This window comes from Photinus pyralis, unplaced genomic scaffold (genome assembly GCF_008802855.1).
Source record: "Photinus pyralis isolate 1611_PpyrPB1 unplaced genomic scaffold, Ppyr1.3 Ppyr1.4_LG5, whole genome shotgun sequence".
NCBI lineage: Eukaryota > Metazoa > Arthropoda > Insecta > Coleoptera > Lampyridae > Photinus > Photinus pyralis.
In genome coordinates, this window is record NW_022170596.1 from 1426581 (window position 1) to 1443497 (window position 16917).

The window sequence follows — 16917 nt, forward strand, 5'->3', positions numbered from 1 at the left end:
TTTAGTGAAAAGTGAATTTACAGTAGATTTCCCTCCGAATTAACTACCTACTTCCCGACTACTTCCCTTAGTAAAAGTCTGTTCAAAGAGAGAACATTATTCACCTTCTCGCCATTCCTATAAGAAAAAAGGAATTTCTGTGATACCAATTCGCAAAAATGTTCTGTGACTAGCACACATAACACCCGCAGACCTGCGCATGCGCGTTCTTTTCAGCCCTTTCTTGTCTAAGAATATGCGTAGAAAATTTTGTTTGCGCCAATCCGTGGGATGAGAATTTGACACACTTGCGAATGCGCTATGCCAAAAGCTTTTAAACTCTTCCTTTGATGTCTTATGAATATGTGTACCTACTAATATTTATGTTCCAATCGATGCAGCCGTTTAGCAGGAAATGAGAGGAGTCATTTTTTATCCCAATGCAATACCTCCCTTACTGACCGTGCGGGTGGTAAAAAGGCAAAGGCAGATTTTAGGTTTAGCAGTATAAGCGAAATATAAAAGAGCACTCAGTTGAAAACTTTAAATCTCTCGTTTGTTACAAAGACAGTAAGCGAAAATAGAGAAATTTTCTACGTAGATTGGTGCCAAGTTATCGTTCACGGTTGCTTTTTCTGTTTCCATTGACTTTAAATTGTGAAAAAAAAGTATAAATGAGCTAAAAGTAAACTGGGTTAACAGAATAGGGCAAAACTCACATGCAAATGTACGGTTAAAAATAAATTTTGTTAATCTAATTCAACTAGAATTTTATTAGTATTAGCAAAGAACAAACATGTTTGGTATGTAATACAAATTGTACCTGAAAAAGATGTTTTGGGAAAATTCAGAAATTATACAGTCAATCTGAAGGATAGGAGTAGATTATCACGAATGTAGTAAATATTGAGTTAAAATGATATATACAAAATGTGGATTGTAGGAAACCGGCTAGCCGCTAGTGTATCCTTATGGGTACTTTATCAAGGCGACGCATACGTTTTTACAGTTTTATAGCTCCAATTTTTATTAAAAATGGATTCTGTCTTTTAGGATAGATCCTTAATGACTATATGTTTCAAGTTACGTCATGATTTTGAACATGTGTTTGACGTAGTTCGCATAAAAAATTAAAGAAGGAGAGCGACATAAAAAAAATGACTCGATAAGAAAAAAATTCCACGTAACTCGATACAGTTTTTTATTTGCTATTCATTGCTTCTTTTCATTTCAAAATATTTTAAAAAATAAACCCAAAATTTTGTAAAAACTGTATGGATTTTGACGATATTGGGTGTCTCTATTCCTGTGACTTGTAAACTAGAGGGAGGTGCACCTAAGTGAGTTCGGCCAATAGCAAACGAAAACTGAGGACAGAAAGATAGGTATTTATTAACGAGCTCCTAGCGAGTTTATAATTTTGCGGTGTCACGATAACTCGATAACGAATGAACCGATTACGATAAAATTTAGTAGATGTATTCTTTATCAAATTTGTAGATCTGAGTTCGTGGATTGGCAATGTAGCCCAAAAAATAAGGAAGGCCCTTTTGACATCTCTGTGAGTTATGAACCGAATTGCATGAAATTCAATATGCGTATAGCTTTGGCCATATAAAACGGAATTCCAAAAATTGAGCCTAATCGATCAGCATTCACTGTGCCCTTTTCCCATCTCGACCATTTATAAACCGAATTGCAAACTTTTTTATTTATGAAGGATTTAAATGAAATTTGATACATAACCACTTGGAATACAAGCAAATTTAACGCCAGTTTCAAAATTTGGTTTTGCGCATGCACAGTGCCAACTTTCTTATTTATGGAGGGATTTAAATAAAATTTGATACATATCCACTTGGAATAAAACCAAATTTAACGCCAGTTTCAAAATTTCGTTTTGCGCATGGGCAGTGCTAACTTTCTTATTTATGGAAACATTCAAATGAAATTTGATACTTAGCCACTTGGAATAAAAGCAAATGAATCGCCATTTTATAAATTTGGTTTTGTGTAGGATGTGCAGTGCCAACTTTCATAATTCAATTAGATGAAATTTCATACATACACACTTTAAATAAAAGCAAAACTAACATCAGGTTTAAAATTTGGTTTTGCACATACTATAGCCATACCCCAGGAGCTCGTTGTTTATATTTGTTTAGTTTATTTATTTTTTTAATATTATGGGAGAGACCCCAAAAAATCAATGTTTTGTTCACAATTCACATACTACAAGCGGTAATTTTGCTTAAATTGGTGTAAAAAAGCAAAATAAGAATAAATTTAGTAGGTAAGCAATAATCTAGTATGATTTGTCTATATTTTTTAGTAACAGCGATAAACAAACACCTATTAATGCAATTTGCGGATAAGAGTTTGTGAACCGCATCATTCTAATACTCCGGGAATACATTGTAACGTTTCATATGAGTAAACCTGAGAGTTTTACCAGGAACATCAGATTACCGTATACCTTGCGTAAACCAAATCAAAAAGTACGTATACACCCGTGTATCTCGTATCGGCTACTTTTGCTTTCGGCTTTTGTGTTAGATTGTGACTTGTATGCAAATGGGGCGCACTTCTAGAAAAGATGGAAGTTCATATCGGAAAAAAAGCTATACAGCTCGTTGTAATTGGTAAGTGACAACTTTATCGAATGGATATGAACTACTATCACCTAAAAGTTAGCCACTAAAGATTGACTTCGCCCTTTTACAACACAGCACTGTCACTAAATTATTAAGAATCAATCCTCAGATTCTTATACTCGTACTTGTCCGTCCGTCCGTCCGTCTGTGTGCGCTATAACTCTTTTGAAAGTGGGCGATCGTATTGAAATTGGCGTACAGGTACTTTGGACATTAAGGAAGGACGCTACTGATTTTCAGAAAGCAGGCTCAACTGGAACAAAAGCTATAGGACTTCGAGTGAATCGGGAACAGGAAAAACTGTGCGCTCAAGACGAGGCTCAAAATAATAGAAATCAACATATTTCGTTCCCTAGGTCATGTATCGAGTTCGGACTTTCGCTAGATTAAACAAAGCTATCAATTAGCGCAAACCTGAAGCTTAGTGGCCCATCAGGGGTCGAGATCTCGGTCGATTTATAAAACGCATTTTCATATAAAACCTATACATTCATAAATTATTGACTTGAATGGGAATGGCTTTCAGCTTTCAGACTAAACGATCCAGGAATAAACACGATAGTGCGAATCTCACGCGGAAAATCCGAAGGTTCTACGATATTCCGTCGCCAAGATCTCGATCGATTTATATGCGAAGAGGTGGGATGCCTGCGGAGTGCGGCTGCATAATACTCCCCACGCCGGCAACAAAACGGACCGCCCACAATTTAAAAGTTACAAGAAAACGTACAAACCACCTTAAGGATATAACAAAGAGGATGAACCAACAACCAACAATGACGAGCTACGCAGCTGCAGGTGGAGAATCCGCAAGGGGTAGGTAGTTTTCTTAATTGCTGATGATAGCATTTGTAGTATTTATTTGCATGACCCTTATTGTGCAAGATGACCGGTCGAGTGTACTTAAGTGAATACGTCACCTCGATATAGATGAATCATGGGTAAAGTTTATTTGTTGCTATTTAAGTATACAGGGTGAAAATTGTAACTGAAACACTTTTTTTATTATACCTGAATCACAATCTCCGTTTTAAACACTCAAATGCGTGCGAAAAAAGGCCTTTAAAACACACGTGCTTTAAAGTTGCTAAGTAACGATACTTCAAGTATGACTTTTGAAACTGTCATCTGGGTGAAATAAAAAATCTTCCTAAGTCGCTTTCTGTAAATGCAGAACATTTCTTTGGCTTGTACCTATCCTTTGGTTGAAGCTTTTACAAACGCGCCTGATTTAGGGTATGCTTCCAAATCTGTTCCACTTTTTAGTCCCAGCAATAAGTGAAGTTTTGAATGAATGCACCAAAAGATAGAAGATTTAAATACCTTTGACATTTCCTTCATATATGCCAGCATTATCGATGCATTTAAGACTTTATTCGTAAGTAACTTCCTATTCATCCATGAAAACAACTTTTCATATTCTTTATAATAGGCTTTACTGGAGTTGGATTTTACACCTACCAACGTTTGTTTAGATTTTACAACAAGCGATTTAATGAACGGTGTATTATCTTTTTCAACGGAAATCGTTTTATTCATAAAGACGACGATTTTTATAAGCAAACGTCAAGTGACATTTCCATGGCAATCGTGAAATTACGAACACCCAGCCCACTTAATTAGACATGCATTCGAGCATAACGTCAATATGATTTCATTGAATTTCCTATTTTTAAATTATACTGCGGTATAATAAAAAATACTATAAGATACACGTGTACAATTGGTCTTTAAAGCACTTGCAACGTTAAAGGCACTCCGCTTTGTGTCGTGCCCTTAAACTCGTTGCGGGTGCTTTAAAGACTTGATTATACACTTGTATCTTAATATACTATTTTTTAAGTTTTTTTATGGTATCCAAAACTATAGGTAAACAATTTGCCACCAGTCCACATAATTGGAGATAGTGGTCATTGTTAATAGTAACCACTATTTTTATTACATACAAGTGCACACTTTTCGTTTGGACCCTAATTGCTAACTCAAAAACAAGCACATTTTCAACTAAGCAGTCGGATTCAATAACTCTTCACGAAGCTGTCGTAAAGAGAGCGAAATCGATTGTATTCGATGAACATAATTTCGAAAAATAGTTCTCAAAACCTCTGTAGCAGCGATAATTCGCTGGAAAAGTCTCATCTCAGTCTCCTCTTTAATGTTTTTTAGCAGTATTCAAAAATGCTTCCGCTGCACATTTGGACTTGATTAGGTATTTATTTTTAATGTGGTATCCAATATACATGTTTTGGAACAATATCTCTTTAAGGTTTCCCTTTTTGTTTTACTTTTCCATTGGTTTTAATTCTGATTTGGTACACTTAATTACTTATTTACATTGAATGTAACGTATCTAACTAAACAACTTTTCGCGCAATTTGTCATTAGGTATCAATCCCGAACATACCTATTTCATTTCTAAATATAAAACAGCACGATTATTATGATGTTAAACTCTTATCTCAATTAAATTTTTAGACATTATTAATTCAAATTCTTAATGCGTTTTCTTATCGACTTCAGTTAAAATAACAAACTACAAATTCTAGTAACAAATTTAGCAAAATAATGAAATTTACCACATTTCCAATCATTCGACATGAGAATACTAATCCTGAATTTCACACAAATCAAAGAATTAAAACATAAAGTGGAACTCCTTATAAAACTAGTAATCACTATAGTGGTAAATATATTTTTTTCTGAAACTACTTTAGAAACAACTACTTTCGTCTCTAAAGAAGGTGAAGAAAATGTGATTTTCCTCTCTAGTGAGGAAAGTAAAAAAACAATTACTGCGTTAATCTTAATAATGACATTTAAAATTGAAACATGCCTCTATCTAGATTGCTGTGTGCCCAAATTAATTATTGCATACGATACTTTTTCAATTTTCATTGCAATTTCAGAAAAAAATATGTGCTAAACTTCAGAAGAAAGTGTTTTTCAACTCTCGATCAATTGAACTCGAACGTTGAACTTGAGTTGAAAAACTCTATTTTCTTCTCTAGTTGTACAAATAACGGATTTCCCGAAATCGTCAGGAAACCTTCACTTTCATGCCTACTTTATATCAGGAAATTTTAGTTTCCATGACAGTGGCGATAACACTTTTCCTGTCCCATGTTACTTTCCCAGACTCCTTTTCCTGCCGCCTGTCACATTGGAAATGTCTAATGATTCCCGTCAGCACTGACACATTGATATTAATCAAAAGTTCTACATGACCCTCTTCCTTTTATGTGTACCAAACTTAGTTCCAATCGGTTCAGTCGTTTAGCCGGAAATGAGGGTACAGACGGATCGACAGACCGACATCATCGAGACGTTATTTCGGTCTAAACATCAAAAATAATGACGGGACACCCTGTATATGACAATATTTCAATCAGGTGGGTTATTTGCGAATAAGCACAGAGTTACTTTATTGTATTTCAATTTGTGTTTCCCTTTGTTTGTAATTGCGTAATTCTTGTTTAAATTTTATCGCTGTTATAAATTGTTTATTTAGATTTGAAGTTGAAGTAAGGTTGGATTTTTGACTCTTTGAATCGAACATTAATTCAACTTGAATAAATGAGCCCTTGAATTTGGCTGATTGATTCATTGAAATCATGGAATAAATTTTAAATTCTTGAACCAAACGTATAGTTGTAATACAGATAGTTCAAATACAGAGGTTATCAGATGTGTTCTTTCAAAAAATTGCATTGGTAAACTCGCCGATAATGAATTCTTCTGATGATAGTTATTATCACGGAATTTTTTTTTATTAAAATTCCAAAAACGTGCTTTACGTACACTCACTTTAATAAACTTTGTTACTGTTCAGTATAATTAGAGAAAATCCTCAGTAAACACATGCACATAAAGATAATTTCGAAAGTGTCTCTCACAATGAGACCGATTGAACTGAGTTTATTATTGAAAATATAGACAGTTTTAGTTACAATTTCGCCACTCGATAAAGGTTTATTACATTTCACGCGATTCATGTATTAAGATAAGACTACAAGCCAACGTTTTTCTTTAACGCGCGCGGAAAATTTTACACCTCTTTAAACTGCCCTTATGATTTGAAACTGCCGTTCGGAAACAAGATAATTTATTCAAAATATTTCCCATCAAGAAAATCTAAATCCCATTTTCCTTAAAATCTTGCGATCTCAACTATAAGTATATTAATTCAACTCTGAATCATCACCTCGTTTAATTGGGTAAATCATTCACCAAAAATGGCGATGTCTAAATTTTCTATTGGTTAGTATCTTTATTATTACCAATCACGGTTCTAAAAGTCGTTATTAATTAAAAAAACTCAAGTTAAGCAATTTCCACGGTGGCTTTACCGCATGATGAGCTAACTAATGTAGTACCTATTAAAAATGACGTAATTTGACCCAACACGCAGACTCATTGAAAACAAACAACGTAAAATGCCGAAAATTTTCCTGGCACTGCAATCATCAAACAGATCACGTTGCATCACGAACAATATACGAAGGACTATGAATTTTCTACAGCCAGAAAAAATTCTACTTTACTTGCGAAAAACTTTAAACTTATTGAATGATTTGAGTAGGATTTTGTTGCTAACGACTGGAATAGATACTAATGAGAAGGGTGTTCCTAATTAGTAAAATGGCACAAAACTTTATTAATATCTTCAAGGTAAAGCTGAAGTATACAAAAATGTTGCATTATTCAGTTTGTGTTTAGTACAGGTTCGCCATATAAGTTCACTCTTTTATGATCACATTGTATAAAAAATTAAGACATAATTGAACCACAAGATAAATGGTGCTAATAACGTGCCACTAAGCTTTTCTGGGTCAAATAAATTGTAGAAATAATATGACGATAGGTCGTTAGCTTTAATGAAAGTGTGGAGCTTTCTGATATTGATTGAAACTATAACAAAAGATTGTTCAGCAACTTTTCCATATTTTGTAAAGAAAAAAGCACGAAACTATACTCATTCAAGTGAAGGTGATCACTCCTTCGCTTGGGAAAAAGGGAATTTTAATTAGTGAGTCAATGTATAAAGAAACGGCGTTAAACGCAAAAACCTTGTATGGTAAGATTGTAGTAATGAAGATTTGAGGGGATAAAAAGAATTATTCCTTTTGATCCTCGCCAAAATGGCCTTAAGCTCATCGTCCGCGAAATTAAAAGCGACAACATACGACGATATAGACGTCATTATCTTACGGACGAAGCGATTTTGTCCAGCAAAGTATTTTGGAGAATACTTTTAATGACGGATATCTATCCGTTTGATCATCTATTGTGACGAAAACGAGAAAATTGCAGACCGCCGCCCTTAAAACATATTATTGAAAATCGTAAACCATTTATTGCGAAAGTCTGATGCCAAATTGAAAGGGCAGACGGGTACGGAAACAGAACAAATTGCATGCGAATTGTGGCTTTCCTTAATAGTACCTTTGTTAGCGACAAAGCTTTAACGGGATTAAAGAATTCATTAAAATTGATCAATAGAGGATGAGACTCATTTACAAAGCTTGTTCCAGCTTGTTCATATTTAACATTTATGTCTAGGGTTCTTCTCGTGTTTGGTGCGTGTGCGTGCAAACTTTCAATAATCTCAAGTTGTAATGGTCATGGCCGTAATAAATCTCTGGTGACCCACGTAGGGTAGGTATGGTTTTCCATTCTCTTTAATGGATATTTATGAATAGCTTCCATGTTTTTCAAAATCAAAATTGCGCAAATGACACTTACACTTTCCACCTACGCATTTATACCTCTTTCTGTTCGTAGAAGCGCCAAAAAAATTTCCCTTGCGATCCTAGGCTACGTACAGAGCAACACGTGTAATAAACGCGTGCAACGGCTTTAACAATTGTTCTACTAAAAAAATATATGCGTCATAAAGTCATTATTATACAGTGCGAGTGTAAAGTCTGGAACTATCACCATAAATATTTTCGCAAAGGTGTTTTTAAATGGTAACCCTATTTTTTATGCTGAATTTGGAAAAATCATCAAATTTGAAGACCAAATACGCTAATAAAAAAGCATGATACTGTATTTTTAGCCTTCTCGAGTTTACCAACGGTTACTACAAATTTCGAACAGCCTTCAGGAGCATAAGAAACTCCTAAAAATGCTTTAGTATAACGGTAGCTTGCTTTGCATTTTTTCGAATGGTATAGGAAAATTTACCGCTTCATACGAGAGATGAATGCGAGTAGGTCTGGCGATAAAACGAGCTTGTTGAGAAAAGCATGCGCTGTAGTTGCCATTACGGCCGCCCCCGGGCTAGCGGCGAAGTTGTGTATCATCGTCTTGGTCTATGCAGAAATTAAATCAGCGCAGATTATACGATTACAGGGCACGCCATCGTGACAATTTCGTCAGGGCCGTTTCGTCTGCCTCGTACTGGGGAACGTATATATAGAAAATTAGAGAACAAGAATAAAGAGTTTCAGCCTCGATCATAAAATAGTGTGCAAGCTTTCGTTCCGTTTTTACCGGCGCCCCAAGTTAAATTGGCTATATAAGTAGATAACCCAGCGCTCGTGTTAATAAAATTCCGAGAAAAACAATCCGTTTGGGTGCAGCGCTTTCGCATACTCAACTGTTCTTAATACAGTTAATTATTACAAGTAAAGAACTTTTTAAATTGCGAAAGTTAACTAGAAAGGCAAGTTTGCCCGTACCTTCGGTAACCTCATTTCGAATAAGTTGTACTATGAAGAAAACCAAGTCACAAAGAGGTTCAACTGTATCACCCTGAAGGACGAGTTCATGATTTTGAACTTTCTGTCCGTCCGTTCGTCCTTCCGTCAGTCTGTGTACATAATAACTCGCGAACGGTTTCGAAATTTCCAATTCTGTTTTCAGTATTATGTTGATCAACACCCAAGAAATTTTCAGTGACTCAGGGGCTCGTTTGCTACATTTGTTACACATTTAGTATTTGTTAAAATTAGTAACAAACTTGATGATGATACATTAATGTATTGTTCTGGTTATTTAGTAAAATTCGACGCAATATTTTCTACAACAAAAAATGTGTCATTAATTAATTGCGCAATAACGGAATGTTTTCCAAAAAATTCAAAAACTAGAGATTAAATGGAATTACCTCATCGGACTACAGTAGCTATCTTATCAGTTATCATGTTACGCGTAGTGTTGTATTTACTGATATAAATTTGCGGTTATTTACCTTTGATTAATTAGTTTGCTCATCGGACTTTATTGTTGTGTTTTGAAAAAATATGACGTCAATTTTTGGATTCACAGATTAACTCGAAAGGTTAATATGTATATCTGCGTTTACTTTAACGACTTAGGTAAAAATGCGCAGAGAATTTGTCCTTTCAGCTGTAATGTTTTGAGCGGAATCCGGAAAGACCCATATAGCCCGGTGCATTATTTGGTGTGTTAGACTGGTTCGCTTCTTTCCTACTTTTCTTCGTTCTTTCTGCTTCTCTACATTCCTAGATAAGATGCTCTTATTCTCCTCCCCTTTCTTCTACTCTCCATCTTTCATTTGTTCTTCCATATCGGAATATCGTGATATTTTGTCTTTCCCGTTAGTATCAATCCTTATTGATCCGCATTTCTTCGCCGATTTCTCTCTCTTTCTCTTTCTTACTTCTATCGTCGTTTTGAGAGCCTTGCGTCTCGTCTTTATTCTAATCTTTTCTTGTCCTACTCTTTGGTTTGGTGAATTTTTATATTTATCATTGACGATCAATTCATGCATACATTGCTACAGAATCGAAAATGTGATTTCAGCTTTTGCCTAAAGATGATAACAAAATCTAAATTCCGTTCAGACGTTTAGCCGGAAACATGTATTTCCGTCAAAAAAGGAGGGGAGTTCTTTTTTACCCGAATACAAGAGATAAAAACAAGACAAACACAAAACAAACGAATTTGACACATCCCATGTGCCACTTTTTTTGTGGAACTTTTTTTAGATACAGGGTGAAAACAAAAAGTTTGACTTTTTGGAATGTTATATCTTGCTTCCCATATAAACTTCCTAGTTTAGATATTTCTACGTAGAAACCAGTGACGTATCCAACCAAAATTTGTGTACCACAGTTTCTGATGAGATTTGACCCAATGTTGGTATTTTTTAAACGAACACCCTGTATATCTTAACGTCGATTGTTATTAACTCTTTTTCTTGATTACATTGATGTGTTTTTTTTATTTCAGTCATGAAAACCTTATTTTTGTAATGTTCATAAATAGTAGGCCATGGATGCACGGAGATTTTGTTTTATATATTGCATCCATGGTAATTAAGACAGCCGATACTAATCAATAGAAATGAGTATCTCAAAACTTAACTTTTCCGCATGGTAGCACCTGTTGAGGCCCAGCACTTTCCTTTTAATCTAATTACTTCTCATGCATCTCTACCTAATCGATGTGGCAATTAATAACATGAATGTTCAATTTGCTTGCAGGTACATACTGCTAAAATTTCACAAAAATCAGTACTTCTTCTTAGTATTTCTTCTTTTTATGTTTACAATATTTTCATTATTTTACTTTTGCATATGCGCGAAAGCAGATTTTGACATGTTAAATACAATCCATCGAGTTGCTTTTATTAACAGCTGCTACTGTTAAAATTTCAGTAAAATTGGTTCATAAATAAAAAATTCACCTCTGCGCAATCGTACGCACGTGGATTTTCCACAAGCTTAATGTAATGGATCGATTGACTCGTACCAAAAGGTGCTACTGTTGAAATTATAGTAGGAAAGATCTGCCCAAAAATAAGAAATTTACCTCTGCGCCTACGTGCGCACGGAGTTATCGTGCTAACAAGACGGACAAGAACTACAACAACGGACAGCGAACTTTTTTCTGTGATGAAAACAATAGTTTATCAACCCTATGGGTCCGGAAAAGTAAAAATAGATGACGGACATTCAAAAATTTGCAAAATATGGCATAATATATTCTAATAATCTAATTATATTAAAAAATATAGCTTGCGATACATCAATGTAATCAAAGTTTTTTTACTACACCACTGTCATCTGCAAAAAGTATCTAAAATAGTCAGTTTTTACCTTTCTTACATTACCTTACATGAGCAGTAAGATATAACATCGCAAAAAGTCAAACTTTTAGTTTTCACCCTGTATCTAAAAAAAACGTAGTTAAATTGATTATGATTGTGGTATTAAATGTTTCACAAAAAAGTGGCGCAGGGTGGCGAAAACCGTAAGTCTTTATCTTTGAAAACAGCTGAGATACACTGCAGTCTCAACCAGAATAGGACATACTGTACAATGGATATGACGAAGCCTCTACAGCAGTGTGCGAAAAGAACCAAGAAATCTTAAAATTAAGCCATGCGGGTCAGAGGCCCAATTCTATTCGCCTGTAAGGAACCAATGAAGTAAAATAAACGGCGACGGTATAAGGTATGATAAACAAAATTTGGATTCAGCGAAAACCGTAGAAATTTTAGGTCAGGTCTCATTAATTAAGTGGACAGCTCCCGTCCAATGGTGCATAACAGTATGATGTTACCTTATGATACAGGAAAGGGTAGTTTGACGATATGGAATGAAAGGGATAAACGGATGAATTGTTTTAAGTGTTCTGGTGGACATTTTTATGGCGACCGAAGAGATAGAGCTACCTTGTTTCCTATCATGCAAAGAGGAGTTAATGTTGGATCATATATTTACTCTGATGAATGGCCAGCATGTGGATCAACTGGGATATTTGCATTCAACAAGAAAATGATGTGGACTCAAAAATCGAAGCAAGGCATTGAAAGATCCTGGTTAGCCGCACAAGTTAGAATTTTGAAGAAAATGAGAGGTGTTCCTGTCCACACACAATCACATTTGGACTATGCTGCATGGAAAGTTTTGGGAAGAAATGCACATACCAAGTTTGTTGCTTTTCTTTATCACATTAGAAAAGTATATGGTTAATTTTAGTAGATTTTTAACTCTTATACCTATCATTGTATATAATTATACTTGATCGCTAACCGCTTATTGAACTATACTACTACATCAAACGTAAGACTATAGCCAGTGGCGGTCCTAGGATTTGGTAAAGGGAGGGACCCAAACCCGAACTTTGTCCCAACACGGAAAAAAATAAAAGAAATCTCGCATAATGGAAATGAGATCGACACAAAATTGATGAAAAAAATGGACGTAGTAAACAAATTTCCTTATTATTCTGCATTTCCTTGTCATTCTTGAATATTATATTACATTTCCTTAATCTGTTCTACATGAACATAGACTGCCGACGCGTTATCCCTTCAGAAAACTTCGCAGCATTTTTGTACAACCTTGCTTTTCAAAAACGTTTTTGGGAAAGGTTCAATTTTCGCAAGCATGCGGACGCGTCTGCCGTTTACAAATATGCATCCGGTACTGAGAACTGTTCACTTTCAGCAAGATGGAGTTCCGTCACATTATGGTTTGTATTTTAGCAGTGGATGAATCAACAATCTTTGTGGACTTTTGTTAATGTCAATGACGCACTTTTCCAAACTATTGTCTGTGCACTATAGTGGGCAAAATTTTAAGCACTTAATATCCAATCAAAACATGAAATGTGTAAAATCATTTATTTTGTATCTGTCTGGATTTTTTAAAATGAATTCATACCCAAGCCATCCAAAAGAGAATTTTATCGGATTTAAAATGAGGCGTCGCATTTTACAATTTATTGTAAAGGGAAGCCAGTTGGGGTGATAAAATAAACCTTCCGTCAAACTTCGTAGTAGGAATAACATCTTCTGCACTTCTTCTGTACCTATTAAGAACAGAGATGAGTCTTAAATGTAACAAACTGTGTGATTAAAATGGCTGATTGGAAAACTTTTTTAGTCGTAATTAAAATATACCTAACTAATTAGTAGATAAATTATCGATTTACCCATCCACATTCAAACAATGCAAAATCGCTATAAAAGTTTGAATATCTTGCGCAGAGAAGTACACGGATCATAATTTCGGGGAGGAATATATATATATATTCCACATGAAAAAGTGCTAAAACTCGATAAAAGAGCCACACGAGATCCAAGGTAAATTATATCATTACAATAAACATCGAAACATTTTCATGTAATGGCCTCATAAAGGCCATAAAAGCATATAAAACCAGAATATCATCTGGTTATGTGAATGGTTGTGCCTACGACGCTCCCTCGCGTATGGATTTGAAGGATCGAAATGGACTGTTTTTTATGAATCCTCTAATGTAAGTACGATTAGAAATTCGCGAAACAAATTAGATGTCATCTCATAAATGCATGATTGTGTTATATTGGAACTTTGCCATGCTGTTTATCGATTATATCGGTCATAAAGCAAACAATTGAAGATAGCGTATCAGTGAAGTGCTTCCCAGTAGTTTTAATACATAATTGTCAACGCAACGGCGGGGCCTTTGAAATTAATTAATTCATTTTGGACTAATATCTACAAAATGATTCATGTTTGTGTAAATTTGAGTTAATGTCTCATTGAAATTTCAGTTTTCAACACTTAGTCGGAGTGTGTTCATGTTCTATAAAGTTTAACCTGTAGGTTTGGGAACAAAATTAGTTCTAAATGTAATTTCACGTTAAACACGGAGAAACAATTTTCTACGATTGTAGTAACTTCGCTCTAGTAGTATTTCAGATGAAATTTAGCACTCGGTAGTAACGTAGAAACCCACTCGTTAATCAGAATCGATAAACTAAACGTTTACGTTTACGCGTGCAAAATTAGGTTGTACCTACCTACCTACCATTAATAAGTGCCGAAAATAAACGAGACGAACCTTGATATTAAATTTAAGTCAAGGGGCAAAAGTGAATTCTACTTTCTAACAACCGGCATTGAAAAAAACGACAAATAAATGCAATTATGAGGCAATAATAAGTCATTTTTTGTAAGTATATCACAATGTATGTAGTTGAAAAAGATTGTAGTGAGTACTTACTATTTTTGGGACCGATCCAAGGTTTCAGTTGAAAGGCCATCATTTTCTCGATTGAAAGGGTGTAAAGATGGAAGAGATATTGTACCAGAGTCGTGCAGTTCTGAAAATAAAATTTGTGTTATAAGTATAGTCCACTGCCTCTCGTATATATTACAAATCTAGTTAAAACAAAATTTGTTTTTTAATTTGTTTATGTATTTATCATATACTGTTAATTTGTACTTAAATCATCGTTATCATATCTTTATGTTGTAAATTTCACGTATTTTTGTCCTATAATTGGCGCATATCTGTTGGGCAATAAAGAAATTATTATTATTATTATTGTTAACAAAATAAGTATATTGCATTAAATGCCTTTGTACCACTTATGGATTTGCCCTCGGATAACTACTTTCGTCTCGACTTTCGTTAAAACGGAATGCTGTACTGCCCTTCTGGTTTCCAAATAAGCTCGGCTAGGATTTACTCGGCATACGTCTCTTAAGAGGAATCTTCCGATCGATTCAAACAACTCTTATTAGAAGCCAGTTGACTCTTTTGGCTATCACGGAGTCAATCGTGTTTGAGTCAGATCTATAGGCCTATAGTACGAACTTAAAAGTTAGCAGTACTAGGTAACGCAAGTAGACCGGCTATTTTCCTATCCGAATTGTCGTTACGCCTAGTAAAGCAAATAAGATGGAAAATGAAACAAAACTAAATACAAATAAACAAGTCTCGTGAGAAATTAATAATGAATTAAACGGAAAGCTGCTTAGTAGCAAAGGTAATGCTGGGGATAATTAAGAAATGATAGGTGCTGGATTAATATGTGGTTGGTTAGCGAGTTCTCGGGGAAAAGTGTTCTGTGAAATACAAAATCCTGCTTTTATAGGGGCAAGGAGAAGCAAAAACAAGTGGGGAAGTAAAAATGGATTTAATTTCGTAGCACGCGAGATCTAACGGAGGAATTTTACAACACTTACTACACGGTGTTCACAAACACAATTTCTACGTTACCAATTGCGATTCTTCTCAAATAGTGACGAGGACAAAATTGAAAATATTTTAAAGAACGAGAACTTGACACTAAATTTCACAACAGGACCGAGAAATTGTGACGTTTTAGAAGCAGCGAAAGAATTACAAGAAAAATTACTACTTTTAGACAAAATAGGTATACAAAATCCATCTAGTGCAATATATTACACGAACTAATTATGGATAACTTGTAATTCAACAAGCAAGACGTTAAAATTCTTGCAAACCAACGTTTTAATAGAAAACAGTAACACACGAAATAATCAAAATTTGTCTTAATATATTTAGTACAAGAGAAATATAAGCTTAAAAAAAAGTAGTTAATTACCAGAAGTATCATCAGTGTTTAATAAAGAAATGGAAATATTCAAATTTAAACAATCAACCTTTGAAATGGTTCAGGTTGGTTAAAATGAATGCTTCAGGATTATGTTTTAACAAACAGTATTAAAGTAATTGCTAATATATTACATTTCGTTGGCCGCATCTTTATTGTATTGCCTATTCAACAGTAGTCAGCGAGGTAGTCAGCACGTAAAAAAATGAAAAATTCGAAAATGAATTGAAAAAAATTTTAGCGAAATAACGGACCAAAAAAATATAAAAAATATTTTGATACAAAACAATATGTATTGTTGTGTAACCTACGTCATGCGGATGTTTTATTTGCTTTCAGCACCTACAGGCTACAATAATGTTGGGTTACCCTGTATGTGTCTCATTACAATTATATAATAATAAAATAAAGAGTTATCTCCGGTCGATGTTTTTGGCCGACGTAAGCACAGATCTTTATTTGGACGCTGTAATAAGAAGGAGTAGATGGTTCGAAAAGCGGAACTGAGAGAGGAAAGATTGTTTTAAATAACAGAGGAAAACGTGAATCGTAGCTTTCTGTGGTAGAAGCCTTGTCAGTTGGAAAGTTTTGTAGAAAAGTTAGTTGAGTGCTCTAAGAGATTGTTAAAAGTTACCGTTTAAGTCGAACTAAAGACGTGAAGTAGGTATGTAGGAATGTTGTGTTTATCGACCACTCACTTATTTCTTATGTAAATCCCTTCTTTAAGGTCTTGTATTCAGTTAAACTCAGTTAAAAGAAGTTTTTCCACCGTCAAAAAGCCAATATTACATCTGTAATTCAAAAAAAAGCCAGTGCCGTCTAAATTAAATCGCCCTTCCCGTTTTACGCCCGAAAACTTTTTCGAATCTTCTTTCGAAAACAGATTGTCCCGGATTATTTATTACCACTATAACGGACATTTCTGTAACTTCTTATCACTCGAAGGTAATTTTAAAT

At 34.6% G+C, this 16917-nt stretch overlaps 1 protein-coding gene across 2 annotated transcripts in view; it reads right to left on the reverse strand.

Annotated features, from left to right (window-relative positions):
* Positions 1-16917, reverse strand: part of LOC116171420 — a 63234-nt gene that overhangs the window by 8496 nt on the left and 37821 nt on the right. For both annotated transcript variants that reach the window (XM_031488257.1, XM_031488256.1), the window contains exon 4: positions 14601-14700. In XM_031488257.1, the coding sequence (XP_031344117.1) occupies positions 14601-14700 (100 nt within the window). The remainder of the gene's footprint in view (positions 1-14600; positions 14701-16917) is intronic.